Source organism: Coregonus clupeaformis, chromosome 20, assembly GCF_020615455.1.
Source record: "Coregonus clupeaformis isolate EN_2021a chromosome 20, ASM2061545v1, whole genome shotgun sequence".
Lineage (NCBI taxonomy): Eukaryota > Metazoa > Chordata > Actinopteri > Salmoniformes > Salmonidae > Coregonus > Coregonus clupeaformis.
The window spans coordinates 57,386-75,931 of NC_059211.1; the positions used below are offsets into that span (position 1 = coordinate 57,386).

The following is an 18,546-nucleotide window of genomic DNA, read 5'->3' on the forward strand; positions in this document are numbered from 1 at the left end:
CATATGACCCCTCATCGGACAAAAATGTGTAATCAAGGTATTACACTTATTATTATTACCCTTAGTTTATTTAAAATAATAAAGTTGAGTATGAAAAATGTGAGATGTACGAAATACTATAGAATATGAAAATTGACGAGCACCACAGTTGTTTTATATACTGTATGCTTGCCTTCAACATAAAGGGTTAACATTACCCAGCGGTGGGGGTCCGGGGGCAAACACTTTTCTCGTACGCGTGACATCATACTGGACAAAGCACCGTATGGGAGCGGTTTCTTAGAATCGAATGAATCCTCCTAAATGTAAGGTTTTTTTAATACCTGTAGCCGAACTATTCATTTCTCAAGTCAAAAGGGTTCAAGGGAACGCTATTAGCGCTTATTTTGTCAGGAAAACCCAAAGAGGGTATGCAAAACTCAACAGAATAAGATCATTCGTGATTTTGTGTAACAAATCACAGCCGCTGGATGGTTGGTGATTCATAAGTTGCGTTCTCCTAACATGGTAAGTTTTCACTTTTTATTTTGTTTACAATAGTCAAAGAAAAGTACATAAAACGTGGTGTAGTAACCAGGTAATTACGCGTCGTTTCCATTTTCTGTTGATTTTGAGAATGAGCCACGAAAATGTCGTTGTGCTTGCAGATGTAAGCAACAGCTGGAGTGAATGAAGCAGAAACGCGCATGACTGGATACACTACTGCATCTTATTTGAACAAAAGACAATAGACTCGTTTAAGAAACTCATTAACAATAAATACACTGTTAAGTAACTTCGATTTAAGGCTCAGTAACTTAATGTCCCAATGGCGGTTTTTGTTTATCACATTTTACCAAAGCACTCAGCTAGATCTCTTCTTGAATGAAATGTAACCTTTCTTAGCCAAACCTTCATACCATAACCACTAACCACAAAACACAGCCTACATCGTTGTCACCATATTATCTAACATCATAGTCAACATAGCTACTAGTAAACCTGCTTCAATCATGCAGTACAGTGTACAGTCAGCAAGGAGTTTAGCAGTTACACCGGCGTGCCCCGGTGTAACTCTTCCAAGTCAAGCTTACCTTGACTTGGAAGAGTTCCAGTGTTGGATAGCCATAGCCAGCTAGCTAATGTAAATAGCATTCCTCTCTGTTAGAGCTGGGTGTTTGAGTAGGCTAAATTAGCTAGCTGCATTAGTTAGCTAAGTAATTGAAAGTGAAGGTGAAAAAAATACTATGAAATATAGCTATCTCTCTCTCTCGCTCACTCCCTCTCTGATGCTTCTCCTTAATTTTTGAAGAAATACATTTGTTAAAAACTGTTCAACTATTGTCTTTATCTCTCTTTGAGTGAACTACTCACCACATTTTATGCACTGCAGTGCTAGCTAGCTGTAGCTTATGCTTTCAGTACTAGATTAATTCTCTGATCCTTTGATTGGGTGGACAACATGTCAGTTCATGCAGCAAGAGCTCTGATAGGTTGGAGGACGTCCTCCGGAAGTCGTCATAATTACTGTGTAAGTCTATCTAACGGAGTGAGCACCATGAACCTCCTAGGTTTTGTATTAAAGTCGGTGTACCCAGAGTAGGACGGAAATAGTTGTCCTCCAGCTACACCATGGTGCTACCCCAGAGAGTGCTGTTGATGCTACTGTAGACCTTCATTGCAAAACAGTGTGTTTTAGTCAGTTATTTGGTGACATTAATATATTTATTATAGTTGTATCTAAAAACAATAACTTTTTTAATGTTTCAAATTTTTTATTTAGCATCCACTGCTCCAAACGTAATTATAGGTAGTAAAACTTGATAATAACATGATTGTCTTGTTTTTAGACAAAAGACTGCCTACTGGGCACACACTGGTTGAATCAACGTTGTTTCCACGTAATTTCAATGAAATTGCATTGAACCAATGTGGAATAGATGTTGAATTGACATCTGTGCCCAGTAGGTGGTCTCATATTTGTTGGAACCGCTGCGGTTGGAACTTGGAACACATAGCAGCATTACCCTGGCAACACAGAGATGGGAGGGAAAACATTTTCAGGCCCAGGACCACATAGGGCAAACAACCTGGGTGATTATAAAGTATGATAAGGTCTTCTAGAACAGTGGTTCTTAAACTTAAACTGTGGGGCACACCTTTTAATGAACTCAGTCCGGCTTTCAACTTACTCCTAAAAGTTGTAATAGTAGAAAACACAAGGTGCAATTTCGAAATTGAGTAGTGCATCAGCAGTTTTCCTCTGTCATGTCAGTCATTGCAGACCTTCGAGAGCTATTTATAATTTGTTAGAAATGTCCAGATCAACTAGCCCATGTCAGCTAGTGTTTTTAGCTAGGTTTTTTAGCCTATTGATTTTGTTATAGTGTTTGTCATTCAAATGTCACATGAACATACATAAGACATGGCAAAATGTGTAGAATTACAGGAAATTAGCTTTAAAACTGCTACATTGTCTTTGCACCCCATGACAAAGTGTGTAGAATTGCAGGAAATTAGCTTTAAAATGGCAAAAAAAAGTTTAATGGTGTCAGCTGCAGTTTATGTTATGTTATGTGTAGCTCATATGGCGCTTGCAACACCAGGGTTGTGGGTTCGTTTCCCACGGGGGGCCAGTATGAAAAAAATAATTATGCACTCACTAACTGTAAAGTCGCTCTGGATAAGAGCGTCTGCTAAATGACTAAAATATAAATGTAAATGTTATTATTCTGAGCTCCATGCTGAATTGGAGGACTGGTCTGATGATCCCTGTCACATGACTGTCAGAGCAGAGCAGCTGGGCTTTCTTGGCAGGTACAGCATCCTGGAGGGATACAATAGTCTTTGATACTAAGCTGGCAACATGGCTAGAGAGGAAATTACATACGAGGTTAGGGAAAGACAAGATAAATACTTCATACTTAAAATGGAGGGAAAAGCATTAGCAATATCAGACTTTTCCAGCAAACACCTTAAGTTTAGGTAATACCATTTGTGTACGTTATACCGCAACCTATAAATCCACAACAAATGTAAATGGATCTGCTGAGCGAAGATAGAGTACAGATTTATTGTACTCATTATGCTGAAATAAGTCCCGCCTTAGCATGTCTCAGGCTGCAGGTGTGGTCAAATGAGTTTGATCTGACCTCTGACATTAAGCTGGCCAAAAGAAGCTGGGTAGTGCAGGGAGAGAGGGGATTTACCAGTCCTGGTGGAGGAAGTAGACAGGGGGAAGGGAAATAACGTTGAGTAATTCAATGCAAGGGACACATACAGCCTTGACAGACAGTGGCTTTCACACTGCGTGCCAGTCATACTCAAGAATGTCTGAGTTCATAAGTTAAACTAAATTAAACAGGAACTTAACAATGTGTCAGGAAATTTGACTTATGACTATGAAGAACTCTTAGGTATGTCATCTGTTTATGTTGTAATGTTTTCTATGCATGCCATGAGGGTATGTTATGACACATACGAGTGTACAGTCTTGCTATGAATAACTTGAAGCCAGTGAGGAGGACAAATATTTCTTGATAGTGAGCTCCCTAGTCCCTAGTCCTAGCGTGCTAAATTAATTATGGGCAGGCTGTCTGCTGCTGCCAGCTGGACAGCTGTCCAGACAAGAGAGAGACAGACAGATAGACTGACATACAGCCAGGGTCCAGGGAACAGTCCTATTATGGAAGAAGCTTTGTGTGGAAGTTACCATTCTGCCCACATCCTTTTTTCTGCTGAGCTCATCTGGAGACTTCATGGAAAGGATTTCATCATAGGGTTTCATCTAAGCCAAGGAATGAAGCTGATGACCATAGCAGTGTTTATGTGACTCGGAACATTTGGCAATGCACAAACCTGGATAGTTGGAAACTGTTTGTAATATATTTATTACAAACGCATTTTACCTTAAATAAAGGTAAAATAAAAAAACGTTAAAAAGCAATGAATCTGATGCAGCAGATCAGAATGTTTATGAACGATTATTTCTTAACATTATTAACTCAGCAAGGCATTTGGCGACCGGACGATGAAAGAAAGCAATAGAACATGAGAGAAATAGGCTCTTGGTTTCAATGGCATATGGAAGTGGTTATAAAATAATTGCCTAGGCTACTTTGAAGCAAGGTAAAACATGCCTCATAATATGTAGTAAAACGTTCAGGTTTCGAACAGTTAAGTAGCTACAGTATATGTTTTCAAAATGTATACTGCCTCCAGCTCATTGCAAAGTGGTGTGTGAGACGCTGATGAAGCCTGCCTTCGATTGCCTATGCATTTGAATGGCGAATGGGAAGCGCGCTTCAATTACCAGTTGAGAAAAAAAAATACTAGCTCTTTTTAATCGTGGCCCAAAAACTATTTTTAACACACGATTGTATTTAGAATTGTTGTGCAATGATTGGGCTTATGAAAGCGCTGTCTGACAGGTTCTGTATCTGTATGCTGTGTGCGTGTGATAAATAAGATACATAACGAATATACACAAGCAGCAATTTAATTCAAAAAAATTATGCAAATGAACCCATAGACAGATAAGCATGACCGGTCAAATGTATTTACATCAACTGGTATTTACATCAATGAATATTTACATCAACTGGTATTTACATAAATGAATAGGCTAAAAAGCATTATTTCGCAATGGGATTTTTTGTCTTCTCCTGGAGAAGTGGCAATTGTTTTTGGCCAAAAGCCGACTATTACCAGCTAACGGAAACCCTGACACACACACACACACACACACAGTGTCTCTGCGGTCTCACAGTTTTGTGTGGTAGGAGTCAGTAGAGTGCGCTACATCTAATGTTTTCCCTCTGGTGGGCGTCCTGAGGCCACTAGGCGAAATACTCAATGGAAGTTCCCTTCACTCAGCTCTAATGGCCTGAAAGAAATGCCTTATACTGTGTACAGCTCTCTCGCTCTCTCTCTCTCTCTCTCTTCCCCCTCCTCTCTCTCCTCTCTCTTACTCTCTCTCCCTCTCTTCTCTTTCTCTCTCTCTCTCTCTCTCTCTCTCTCTCTCTCTCTCTCTCTCTCTCTCTCTCTCTCTCTCTCTCTCTCTCTCTCTCTCTCTCTCTCTCTCTCTCTCTCTCTCTCTCTATCTCTTTCGCTCTCTCTCTGCCTTTCTCTCTCTCTCTCTCTCTCTCTTTTATTTCTCTCTCTATCTCTCTCTGTCTTTCAATTCAATTCAATTTAATGGCTTTATTCTCTCTCTCTCTCTCTCGCTCTCTCTCTCTCTCCCTCTTTCTCTCTATCTCTCTTTCCCTCTCTCTTGCAGGATTTCCCACAGCATACACGCTGGTTTAATGTTGACATTAGATTTTGTTAACATGATCAGTAGCGGTTTGCACTCCCGTGTCTTTCCTTTGATGATTTCTTGTCTGAAACATTATATTTAAACTAATTGGGCCAGAGTGAATCAGATCATGTCTCTGTGTTTGTTTCCACAGTGCTGTGTCTGACGAGGCTGACCCGCGCTACCGAGACCCCAGGAAGACCATGCTGTCCCTCCTGCTGCCCGTGTTGCTGGCTGTGCAAGCTCTCGGTGGGTGGTGTCCCCCTGTCCCCCTCCACAGCCCATCATTACCCATAGATCAATGCTACCACCAAGTGTAACCACCGCCATCTCAACAATACGCTCAACAGGGTTTTTAGTCATTCCCTTCAAAGAAATGACAAGGAAGACAAAATAACAGCTCAAATTAGGCTTACTCTGAAAACGAATATTCTTAACAGTGCAAAACGTAAAGACGATGAAAACTTTACAGAATGGGAACATTTAGAAAGTTATGTGGACAGGAAAATTGGATGAGTTTGTCCTTCTCTAGCCAGAGCTAGAATGGGGCCCTGGGGTAGCTAGTAGGGTGAGGTCCTGCCTGAGAAGAGACTTGCAGAGAGTGTCGTTTTTCTCCAGTGAGTCAGAGAGTGTGGTGGGGGAGTCAGCCTCTCATGTTCGAGTAAGAAGGGGGAGTTGTGGTTGGTGTAGCCTGGGCTGTAGGCAGCAGGGTTGTTGTAGTGCTCAGGGCAGTGTGCTGGACTCAGCAGTCAGACAGAGACTCTGAGAGTGAGAGAGATAGGAGCAGGGCTTCATTAGGGCCTAGTACTGTTCCAGCCTTAATGGGTCTCTGGCCTGCTCATTACTGGCTGTGGCGGCTGCCTCAGCCCTCTCACTGGGAGGGAGGGAGGGAGGCGTCTCGGACTGTGTAGCTCTTTAAGTTGTAGTTAAGAGGGTTTTTTACCTCACACAATATATGATTGTTCTTTATTTACTTACTGGAATTTACTGTTGAATGAATGATTGACAGTATTAGGTAACATTGTACAGCATGTTTTCAGTCATACTCTAAATCATGTGCTTTGAAAGTCTGTCGATAGAGACAAACTGTCATGTGGGAATAGTGAGTGAGGGTGCACATGTGTATGTGCTGGTGTTTGTGTGTCTATATGTGTGTGTGAGACCTGGGGTCCTCTGGGCCTGTTGTCTCTGATTAGGATTACAGGCCCTTGATAATCCCACTTGTCTTCTACAGTGTCTCTCCTCTACTCCACCATTAAATATCCGTATCAGTGTCACTCCTGTGCTGCGTCATTAAATACCCCTATCTCCACACAGGATTACACTCTGAGGCTGCTACATTGCCACTGCACTCTCCCAAGACAACCTCTAGTAGAGTACAGAGGTAGAGTCCTCGTCTAAACTGTTGGTGTGTAACATTGTCTTGGTGCGTAAAATAAGAAAATGTTGCTTAGCACAGCTGGTGTCAGTTCTTCTGCAGAGGGACTCGTCCCCAATGGAATTGTTGCTTGATGTGGTGGTGACAGGTTTCTTTGTTTCAGTATCCATATACACTGAGTATACAGGACATAAACTGACCAGGTGAAAGCTATGATCCCTTATTGATTGTTGCAACTCAATATTAGCAAGGTGTTCCTAATGTTTGGTATACTCAGTGTACTTTTAATGCACTAAACTAGTAGCAGTACTCCTAGTGGGGTTGCTCTGAGGTAACAGGCAAGCAACAGCAGAAGCACCAGCCCAGTAAGTAGCCCTAGCATCCAGGCTCCATAAGCAGCAGCAGAAGCACCAGCCCAGTAAGTAGCCCTAGCATCCAGGCTCCATAAGCAGCAGCAGAAGCACCAGCCCAGTAAGTAGGCCTAGCATCCAGGCTCCATAAGCAGCAGCAGAAGCACCAGCCCAGTAAGTAGGCCTAGCATCCAGGCTCCATAAGCAGCAGCAGAAGCACCAGCTCAGTAAGTAGCCCTAGCATCCAGGCTCCATAAGCAGCAGCAGAAGCACCAGCCCAGTAAGTAGGCCTAGCATCCAGGCTCCATAAGCAGCAGCAGAAGCACCAGCCCAGTAAGTAGGCCTAGCATCCAGGCTCCATAAGCAGCAGCAGAAGCACCAGCCCAGTAAGTAGGCCTAGCATCCAGGCTCCATAAGCAGCAGCAGAAGCACCAGCCCAGTAAGTAGGCCTAGCATCCAGGCTCCATAAGCAGCAGTAGCAGATGAGACACAGTAGAGCCTGTAGTGTAAAGCAGAAGCATTAACAGGATGCTGTCTGCCTAATTGCTTGTTGTCATGCTCTCTGTTCTGTCAGCACTGCCACCAGCCTGCCAGGCTTCTGCCATTTGCTGCTGCTTGCGCCCACCTGCCCACTCTTAGCATCCCCACGTTAAAAGGGAAATTGTATTCATGCAAATGCAAAAATGGCAAGCTGACCTGGATTCAGTTTTAATGACGAGAGCTGGGAAGTAATTATAATTAATTAGCATAATTGAATAGATCACATCTAGTGTGGCAGTCAGTGAGCGGCAGACATTATGGCAAGGCCCTGAAGCGTGTAAATGCCTGCTCACAGCCGCATCTCTGGTGCCTTTGAGGTCTGCTAACTAGGAATGCCCTCTCCCTGTCCTCCTTTTCTCTTCACAGCAATTGATTCTGTAGAGAGGGGACGCTTTGGCCCGCGCAGAAATTCAATTTAGGGTTATTACCCCGTATCAGTGATGTTCTTGCTAATTTGATTGTGGCCGGTGAAGTATCCTTTTAAAAACAATCGAGGGCAGGCCCGACAAAGATTGCTTTCGCTGCGATGCATACATAATGCCCAGTTAGTCTACTAGCAGGTTGGCTAATGCACTGAGCTGCTGGCCCCTCCCTCTCTCCCCACTCACTCTGCACTGTAGCCTAGCCATTTAAACAGAGTGCATTACCCATCAAGCACCTCATGATTATTTCAACAAGTCCTAAAAAAGCTGTCTTGTGGGATCACTTAAACATTGATGCGGGTAACGTGCAGAGATTGCAGTTCTGTGTAGGGAGCGCTGAGCGGGGCCTGGGGGCCCGCTGGGGCCTGGAGCCATATGCAGGTTATCTTTGTGTTTAGTGGGCTGTGATGAACAGGATGAATGACCCACCACCACCGCTCTGAAAGCAGCATCATTGCTTGGTGCTGAGTAAGAAGCTTCCCTGTCTGACACACAGAGAGAGGAGACACTTACCTACAGGTTGCCGCTACGGTTACCGGGTGATACCACGGTTACAGGGCCCTGAGTGAGGTCACTGTGTTTCAGGAGGAGACGGGCTCAGGGTAACATCCAGACACACAGCCCCAGCCACTGACCCTTTAACCCCTTAACCCCCAGCATTAATGTAGACATCCACTGCTCTCCGAACCCTTCATAAGGCAGAACAGAATTGCAGCCTGAGATTTGAGCAACGGCTCTGCCCTCCCAGACATGGCTTTGGTTATTACCAGGGCCAGCAGGTGTCAAACACTTGTCTATCTGAGGGATTAGAATCCAAACCTTTGCCACCCCTACAATAATACAGTTTGGCTTTCTGATCAACTTAGCTTGGCTTTTCTGTAATCGTATGCATAGCGTATAGGCTCACCTTAACCCCAGTCATTTGGATTAAGCTGCACAAACTCAAATCCACCCCACCCCCTCTCCTGCTGGGATGGATTTGCTCCTATGTCTCCCTCCTCATACTCATCCCAGGTTGTGTTCTCTCTCTTCTCTCTCAGACAGGTGGTGGAGGAAGGTTAGGCTTGTCCTTATCTCCCAGGCAGCTCCTCTGCAACTGGCCCTATTATCTGGCTGTCAGAGCCCATTAACAGCTTATTGACGGGATATGAGACCAGCTCCCCCTGATAAAGCACCCGCCCGCCCTGTCTGTGGAGAGAAGAAGATGGAGAGAGCATAAACGACAAATGAGAGAGGGAGAAAGAGAGAGACAGACAGACAGAGTTAGGAGAAAGGAAGTGTGGTGCATCTTGATTTATTACGTTGCTGAAAATAAGCAACCTGAGCTCCTGTCTGCTCCACTAGCTATCTGCACCTCATATATCTCTCACAGACAGAGATGGCTTTCACTCTATGATGACTGTAGCCCAGATATGGGGAGACAGTGTTAAATTGGTAAATGTCATGAGTGACCCCATTATTCAAGGCTCAGAGACCTACATAATCCCCTCCATTTTGTGTCTCTCTTTCAGGAGCAAGAGGGGAGGAAAGGCACAGCTTTAGAATAGATTCTCTATGTGTCCGAGTGCTAATTCCGAGCAGTGTTAAGCTTACCATGTCTAAACTACCACTACGTCTCTCAATGTATTCCAGATGTTGGTTTTTATTTGTGTTCCCCTGGACATATTTGAAAGGTTTTGGGCTTGGACAGTGTGATTTAGAAAAGCTTTGAAGAAAGGCTTTAGTTGGCATATTTGAACAACAACATTTACTGAAAGAATAGCTGTTGTGAAAGGGCACTAAGCATCTGTGAACTTCCTGTTCTTTTGATGTTCAGGTGGGTCATTCATGTGAAGACCAACATGTCTGGAACTGCAGTACTTTTGACCACCCAATGGGGGCATTATTGCCACAGCTTTTTAAGCAGCTCACTACTTAGCCAGACAGAACACTATAACTCCAGTGCCTGTGTGTCTTTACTTAGTTAAGTCAATATTACCTCTGCAATTTGCCTTCCAGTGTATGTATGGTTGTGCACTCTTATCATGGCTGTTCCTTTATGCCATGTTCTACAAAGGGGCTTTACCATATCTCCGAACATGTGTACCTAACATCTTCCAATGAACAGGACTACTGGTAGCTCTGCCATCTGTAATCGAGCAGGGGTAATTTAACCTGTGTGTAAGGTGCGTATTGGCCTAGTAGGTGATAACCTATATGCTGTTCAATGTTATTAAGCAGAGTTCATTTGAAGCTGCGTTCTATTGTGTGTTTATTGGACAAGCAGTTATGAACCAGGGTTATTGAACAGTGTGGGTTATTGCATCAGGAGCTGGAGGGAGATGGAGGTCGTGGTCTTATTGAAGTCCTTGTGTTTAACAGCCCAGGTTATTAAAGGGATCAGGTTATTACAGGTTTAGGTATTTCTGTTTAGGGTTGTGTTCTATTGACCAGGGTCAGCTGAACCTGAATGGAACATCAACACAGAATGTTTAGGCTATGTATTGCATTCTACTAGAGGTGGATACGGGTGTACATTCTATTGGACTGAGTGAATTCAACTTTAGTGATCACAAGCAGAGTGAGATGTTAATGTGTTTGTGTGTGCCTGCGTGTAGGTGTGTGTGTGGGTGTCACTGAACACAGTGATTCGGACCTGTCTGTTGTGGAGCAATACTATGACAGTGTATATTGTAGTGTCAGAATGCCCTGTGTCTCAGACTGACTCTCACAGTGCTGTGGAGCTGTCAGGAGCCAGGACTGAGCTGAATAACAATGCCCTCTGCTTGTGGATGTGTGTGCGTGTGTGCATGGGTGCGTGCGTATGTGTGTGCCTGCATTTGCCTGGCTGTGTGTGTGCGAGTGTGTGTGTATGTGGGTTTGTGTGCACCTGCCTGCGTCTGGAGGAGTGAGGTGAGATGTCACTGCCACCGTGGCTCAGGAATTTGTTTACCAAGAGCCATGTTGTGTCACCTTGTCAGCTGCCTATGTATGAAGCCTGTGATCCTCCTCCCACCCCCTGCCTGCCTGCTGCCTGCAATGCTGCTTCACACTCAGCAGGCCCCTCAGCCTCTCTGCTCCACTCATCTGTATAGCTTAGCTTAGCACTAGCCGGGGCTAATCTGTGCTAACAGAGATATCCGTGCAGCGAACCATTCATCTAAGCTCACATGTTCAGGGTGGCTCTCGAGTAGTGCTGGGAATTGCCAGGGACCTTACGATACAATATCATCTCGGTACTTAGGCGCCGATACGATATGTATTGCGATTCTCACGATTCTATATGTATTGCGATTCAATACTGTGATTTTATTGTGATTCCATGGTCCAAATATATTGCTATATATGTCTGCTGCAGAGGGAGGAGAGAGCCATGAGAAAACTAGTTTAGAAATAGAAGTGCTGAAAACACTACTATCCCGATATGTAACTGTATTGATTTTTCCCCCCATCACTACTCTTGAGGCTGCATCTGTACTGGTGAGCATAGCACTAGGCTAGCCAGGGCCCAGTGACAGCATCACTGTTATGTTGAGCTGAGGTAGGGGTTGAAGAGACAGCCCAGGGATTAGGGGAGCGGAGGGGATGTGGGGAGTGAGTGATGTAAATATCCGACAGGGCCATTACTAGCTTGCCCTGCCTGCCTACCTACCTGCCTCTCCCTCCCTGCCTGCCTGCCTGCCTGCCTGCCTCCCTCCCTGCCTCCCTCCTTCCCTACCTGCCTGCCTCCCTCCCTGCTTCCTCCCTCCCTCCCTGCTTCCTGCCTCCCTCTAGCCCTGCCTGCCTGCCTCTTCCTCCCTGCCTGCTTGCCTGCCACTGTCATCCAGCCTGCCTGTCTGTCTACCTGCCTGCGTGTCTGCCTGTGTGTCTGCCTCCCTGTCTGCCCAGTCCCTGCCTGCGTGTCTGCCTGTGTGTCTGCCTCCCTCCCTGTCTGCCTCCATCCCTGTCTGCGTGTCTGCCTGCGTGGCGCTCCGCTTTGAGGTAAGGGTGTCTGAGGGAAGAGTGCCAGCCAGCGCTCACAGGGCTTTAATGAGTTTATTTCATGTCGGCTGTGATAGTGCATGGCTCTGTCTCTCTCACAGGCACTCAAACAGAGTCGGACCCATAAACATAAAGTGCAGGGTGTAAATCTGCCCTGCCGTCACGTCCCCTCTCTCCACCGCTCTCTGCTCTGAGCATCTCTTTATCGCCTCTCAGGGGCCGGGGAGAGCCCTTAGCCCTCAGACAGGGAGACACCACCTCTCAAAACACACTTTTTCAACCACAACCTCCTAGACCAAAGGAGTGATCACAGATACTACAGTATGTTGGTGTGTTTGTTGGAGATATCTAGCAATTAAAAGCAGCAACAATACCAGTTTGCCCCCCGTGTTTCACCTCTGAAGGAATAGGACATCAGATGCTCACTTACAGTTTCCATGACGTCAGAGCTAACTGCCCCTCCCCTCTGGGTGCAGTGAAGTGGGTGTGAAACGCTGTGCTCTATTCCTGCTCTCAGTCTGTCTGTGTATGTCTGTCAGTGTGTTAACATGCTGTCCCAAAGTCCTGCTGCACCCTCACCAGACCGGCACCAAGAAGAGGGTCACTGGTTAGAGAAGGAGGGAGAGAGAGATGGAAGGAGAGAAGGATGAGTAGCTATCTCTTCCCTGACATGGGCCATGGTCTGAGTTAGGGGATTAGCGATGGGCTGCAGTGCTCTCCCCTCCTGGCTTGTTTCCTGATATTATCTTTAAGTGCACGCTCAAAGCTGCCCTCTCGCTCTCCTTCCTCTCCCCTCTCTTCCATCATTTTCCCCCTCTCTGCCCACTCTGCCCTCTCTTCCCCCTCTCCTCTCCCCTCTCCCATTCTCCCCCCCTACCTCCCCCTCTCGCTTCTCTCTCCCCCCTCTCACCTCTCTCTCCCTCCTCTCTCTCCTCCTCTGTGAACCCATTGGAGTGAGTCATTCCGGTCTGCTCTGGGAGTGATCTAATTGCTGTGTCTCCTCCCTGCTCTGTGTGCATGCCTCTGTGTGGGCCGTCACTTACACTCCAGTCCTACCAAAGTGCCTGTTGCCTATTCATTACCCAGAAAGCACTACAAAAACACACACGCACACAAACTACTAGAACGTTAGTCTGGTAGACAGCCATGCAGCCCTACAAATCAAATCGAATTGTATTTGTCACATGCGCCGAATACAACAGGTGTAGACCTTACAGTGAAATGCTTACTTACAAGCCCGTAACCAGCAATGCAGTTTTAAGAAAAATAAGTGTTAAGTAAAAAATAGATAAGTAAAAAAAACAAATCTACAAAATAATTATATTAAATAACAAATCATTAAAGAGCAGCAGTAAAATAACAGTAGCGAGGCTATATACAGGGGGTACCGGTACAGACTCAATGTGCGGGGGCACTGGTTAGTCGAGGTAATTGAGGTAATATGTACATGTGGGTAGAGGTAAAGTGAATATGCATAGATAATAAACAGAGAGTGGCAGCAGCGTAAAAGAGGGGGTGGGGGGTGACAATGCAAATAGTCCGGGTAGCCATTTGATTAGCTGTTCAGGAGTCTTATGGCTTGGGCGTAGAAGCTGTTAAGAAGCCTTTTGGACCTAGACTTGGCGCTCCGGTACCGCTTGCCGTGCGGTAGCAGAGAGAACAGTCTATGACTAGGGTGGCTGGAGTCTTTGACAATTTTTAGGGCCTTCCTCTGACACTGCCTGGTATAGAGGTCCTGGATGGCATGAAGCTTGGCCCCAGTGATGTACTGGGCCGTACGCACTACCCTCTGTAGTGCCTTGCGGTCGGAGGCAGAGCAGTTGCCATACCAGGTAGTGACGCAACCAGTCAGGATGCTCTCGATGGTGCAGCTGTAGAACCTTTTGAGGATCTGCCCTCTTCACGACTGCCTTGGTGTGTTTGGACCATGATAGTTTGTTGGTGATCTGGACACCAATGAACTTGAAGCTCTCAACCTGCTCCACTACAGCCTTGTCGATGAGAATGGGGGCATGCTCGGTCCTCCTTGGCTGTACAATAAACCCTGCTACTGTAATGTTATGCCATGATTACTGGATTGGATTGTCGACTGTGCTGTGGGCAGAGGAAGTGTAGTCACATTATGGGGCTATAGAAAACATTACTAGCAGCTGTTTTGATGTCAGTAAATAAAAAATCTGCTTTGTGATTTTCACGACATGGGTTGGGAGGAATTGTAGTGCATCACCTAGAATGACATACTTGTGATTGTTAGTTACTGGGCTTGTTGTTCTTCTGTTTCCATGGTTTTCTGGATGTGGTGGATGGTGTATTTTTGGATGTGTTTTGCCCAGTTTTCCTCTGGCCTGTAGTTACGTGAGGATCCAGCAGGTGGCAGTGGGCCTGCAGATGAGCAGGGGATATTGGTGAATGTGGGGTCTCTCTCCTGTGAGGTTTGGCTATGTGTCTACCAAAATATCTTTGCCTTGACTGAGCATCCTCATCCACGGATTGCACTCGGATGAAAGTGTTGTTTGTTGATAATGGGGAAATCAATTGTTACACCTCAATCACAACTATTTCATGCAAAAGTGTGTGATTGTTGTTAAATCTGAAAGACAAGAGTACAGAAGAGATTCTCATAAAAATAGCAGCAGTCTAGTTTAGAATGCATCACACTAGATTCAGGGGGATTCCAGGGGTTAGATTGGCTTTTTCTGTCTTGATGTCATCACATAACCAGACCTGTAGAAGTGGAGACAGGAATAAATTGAGAATGGTTTAGCTGTAGCCTGCCTCCTCTCTCTGTGGTGTCTGAGATGGCTACTAAGCCAGAGTGATTATGCAGAGCCTGCTCTTGGCTGTAGAGAGGAGAGGAGAGGAGAGGAGAGGAGAGGAGAGGAGAGGAGAGGAGAGGAGAGGAGAGGAGAGGAGAGGAGAGGAGAGGAGAGGAGAGGAGAGGAGAGGAGAGGAGAGGAGAGGAGAGGAGAGGAGAGGAGAGGAGAGACAAGCAGTGTGGAGATCAGATGCCTTAAGGAGGGTTTCCGCTTTAAAACAAAACAAATCATACTCACCATTGAGCAGCTTAGTCCAGTGTTGTGTTGAGGGAGACACTACACTCTGGAGAGAGATGGAGAGTGTTCTTTCTCACCAGACAGACCACTATCTACATTATTAACTCACCACTGCCTCCAAGTGGATTTTTAGGAGCTACATCTTTATTGCAGTTCATTCATCCCCCTAAAGCTTATTTAGACATCTCTCTCCACTACATGGCTAAACACACATGTCTATGTTTTCTGTTATTGACATACTCGCTCTCTCTCCTATCTAGCTGTCCTTGAAGTACAGGTCCCAGAGCTGCCAGTGGTGGCGCTGTACGGCATGGACACCACCCTCAACTGTTCCTTCAGCCACGCCTCTCCCTTCAACCTGTCTGACCTCAGTGTCTTCTGGCAGCTGACGGACACAAAGCGCAGCGTGCACAGCTACTGGGCTAGCCAGGACCAGCTGGCAGACCAGGGAGAGCGCTACGCCAACCGCACCAGCCTGTACCCCTCCCAGCTGGGCGCGGGCAACGCCTCGCTCCTCCTGAGGGGGGTCCGGGTGGCCGACGAGGGTAGCTACACCTGCTTCGTCAGGGTGGAGACCTACGGTAGTGCAGCCTTACTGCTCCAGGTGGCAGGTGAGTCTGTTCATTTTTTACCTTTATTTAACCAGGTAAGTCATTGAGAACACATTCTCTTTGAAGTTTTACAATAACGACCTCAGACTGGGAAAGCTGGACCAAGGCTTGGCCTGTAGCTACCACGTCTCCCGGCCTCGTTCTCGATACGTCTTTCCTCAAATCCTCAAATCCTCCATTCTCTTTTCCTGTCTGTCTCAAAACATATTGAAGAAGAAGGTCAGAGGATGGGGACCTTGGACCGCCTCCTCCAGTATGGTTGAGAAGGAGTTCCTCAAGGGCTTCACATACAGGAAGTAGAGTCCCCTCTTTAACCTTTTACTGCAGTGGGCTAAATGAGGGTCACACAGAGTGTTTCTTGGTAGTCTTAAATAAATGTACTTTGAAACAAAAGTATACACCTCACACTCATGGTTATGTTTTTTTTTTTAAGACACCTGTACCATGTTAGATATAGAGTTGAAATGTATTCAATTTTGAGTTAGCATCCCAATATTACACTTTATATACATCACAGAAGACTGAATTATAACAAAACCGTTTGACATAGAAACACCAGATTTTCAGTGTTTTAAAAAAATCCATGTTTATTAATTATGAAATTATGAAAAATATTAATAACATTCCACCCATGAGGCCACTAGTGGGCAATTTCGTCATTTGACTGCAAGAAAAGGGTAGATCACACACATCACAGGCCCTTCTTTGATAATCATGTGAGACCTTTAGGATCTATGCCTAACACAGCACAGAAATTGGTAATAAAACACTTGGTTCCATCAGGGATGCTCCATAACATGTTTGGTCGATACTTCCTGATTGTGGTCCTCTGGTTGTGGTCAATCACTGGCTTTGATTATTAGTTCCTGCCTAGATTGATTGTTACTAACAACTCGGTGATGAAGGTAGTTGTTCCATCAGAGGACCGTCATCACAGCTGAGTGCACTTTTATTTATAATTATTCTTTATGGCTTTACACACAGTGTTGGTGAACTCCTCCCTCCCTCCCTCCATCACCACTACTTTCCATGTTTTGTTGTTAAATGGTCCTTTCCTCTCTATGGATGTATGTGCATTAAACAACGTTAACGTTTGACAGTTTTCCTCTTGGCTGGCTAGTCTGGGTAGAGGAAAAATGAAAAACAGTGACAAATTGGCCCCTTTTCATGCATTCGATTTATAGATGTATTATTTTTAGCTGGCATTTACAGTTAACATCATAGAGCTCCCTTCCCACAGTGCTCTGAGAAAATGACGGGTCTCTGTGGAAATCTGCCTGTCAGTCAAATGGATAGCCAGGGAGGTTAGTGGCAGGCTGACATTCCGTATTAGTGCTGAGAGAGCGAGAGAGAGTCCACTTTTCAAAAGGCAACTCGCATGAAGTTATTTAATCTCCTTCCTCTCCCTCCCTCCCCTCCCCATTGTTTGCTGTGATATGATTGGCTCAGGGAATACAGCCTCCTCTCTCTGCCCGCTGCCTCTCTGGTTGTGTTTTAGCTCAGGGGATTGGAGAGCCGTGAATTAATCCCAGGCTGAGCATTCACCCCCCTCACCTCCTCAACGCCCGCCCCCTCCTGCCAAACCCCTGAACAGAGCACAGCAGTCCCAAATTCTCGCCGCCGTGCCTATTTCCCCCAGGCCCCCCTTCCGGGCCGGGTCAGGCTGTGGTGGTTGTGTGGTATTGTGGGGCGGCTTGGCTCAGAGCCGTGGCTCTCTCCAGGGAGGAGAAGAAGGAGGACCGAGAGGAGCACCAGGAGATGCTGCAGATGATGTCTCTGGGATCTTAAGCTCGATGTTATGCTAAGCTCCCTAAATGTAATTAACAATTTAATGGGAATCATATCAAACAGTTCCCTGGGTGTCCCTCACTGCTGATAATCTGGCTAAAACTCTGTATGTCTTTGCTCCCCCCCCTTCAGCCCCCTACACCAAGCTTCTGGTGACTTGGCTAAAACTCTGTGTGTCTGTTCTTCTCCCCTCCTCTCTTTCCCCTCAGCCCCCTACTCCAAGCTTCTGGTGACTTGGCTAAAACTCTGTGTGTCTGTTCTTCTCCCCTCCTCTCTTTCCCCTCAGCCCCCTACTCCAAGCCCCTGGTGACCCTGGAGCCGGACTCCAACCTGCGGCCGGGTGATGAGGTGGCGCTGACCTGCGTGGCGTACGGTGGCTACCCTGAGGCTGACGTACTGTGGCAGGACGGGGGCGGGCACAACCTGACGGACAATGTCACCACCTCCCTGGTGGCCAATGAGGAGGGGCTGTTCAGCATGCGCAGTGTCCTGACTGTCACCCTGGAGCCCAATAGCACTTACAGCTGCAGACTGACCAACCCACTATTGGGCGAGGACGGCCACGCCTCCGTCACCATCACAGGTGTGTGTGTCTATGTGTATATGTGTGTCTGTATGTCCCATTGCTGTCCTTCTTCTCTGACAAAGGCCCTAGCCTCCATTTTTCTGGAAAGTAAACAACAAGCTAACATTCAGAGACTTCCCACAGTGTTTTAATGTTGCCAGTTCAGGATAATCTTGTTTTCAGTCACACAGGAGCACGGCTGCCTATTAAAGTCTTGTATGCATTTGTAAATCAATCCGTCAGTCAAATGTTATGCCTTGAATATTCAGCTAGCTGTTCAGAGCTCCACAGAACTGAAGGGAAAATAATGTTCAATTATGCTCCAATAAGCCTAACCATCAGTTTCCGCATATCATTAAAACAGATCAGTGGGTAATTATTTCCCAAATGATTCCTATGAAACTAAAATAACTATTCATCTGACATTTGGTAATGCTAGAAGGTGATAAAGGATATAATATTAGAGCTAAATGGAAGTAATGGTAGTGCAGCAGCTGTACAGCCTGCAGAACAGACTCCTAGCTCAAGCCTGCCACTCAGCTGAAGCTACAGCCAATGTCTGCCGACCAGGAAGTGGATCAATATGTTTACATTGCTCTTTTTG

At 45.9% G+C, this 18,546-nt stretch overlaps 1 protein-coding gene across 1 annotated transcript in view; it reads left to right on the forward strand.

Moving 5' to 3' along the window:
• The first annotated feature begins 244 nt into the window (after positions 1-244).
• Positions 245-18,546, forward strand: part of LOC121582285 (CD276 antigen-like) — a 65,950-nt gene continuing 47,648 nt past the window's right edge. The window contains exons 1-4 of the mRNA XM_041897992.2: positions 245-507; positions 5,430-5,524; positions 15,239-15,589; positions 17,664-17,960. Of these exons, the coding sequence (XP_041753926.2) occupies positions 5,479-5,524; positions 15,239-15,589; positions 17,664-17,960 (694 nt within the window). The 5' untranslated portion in view covers positions 245-507; positions 5,430-5,478. The remainder of the gene's footprint in view (positions 508-5,429; positions 5,525-15,238; positions 15,590-17,663; positions 17,961-18,546) is intronic.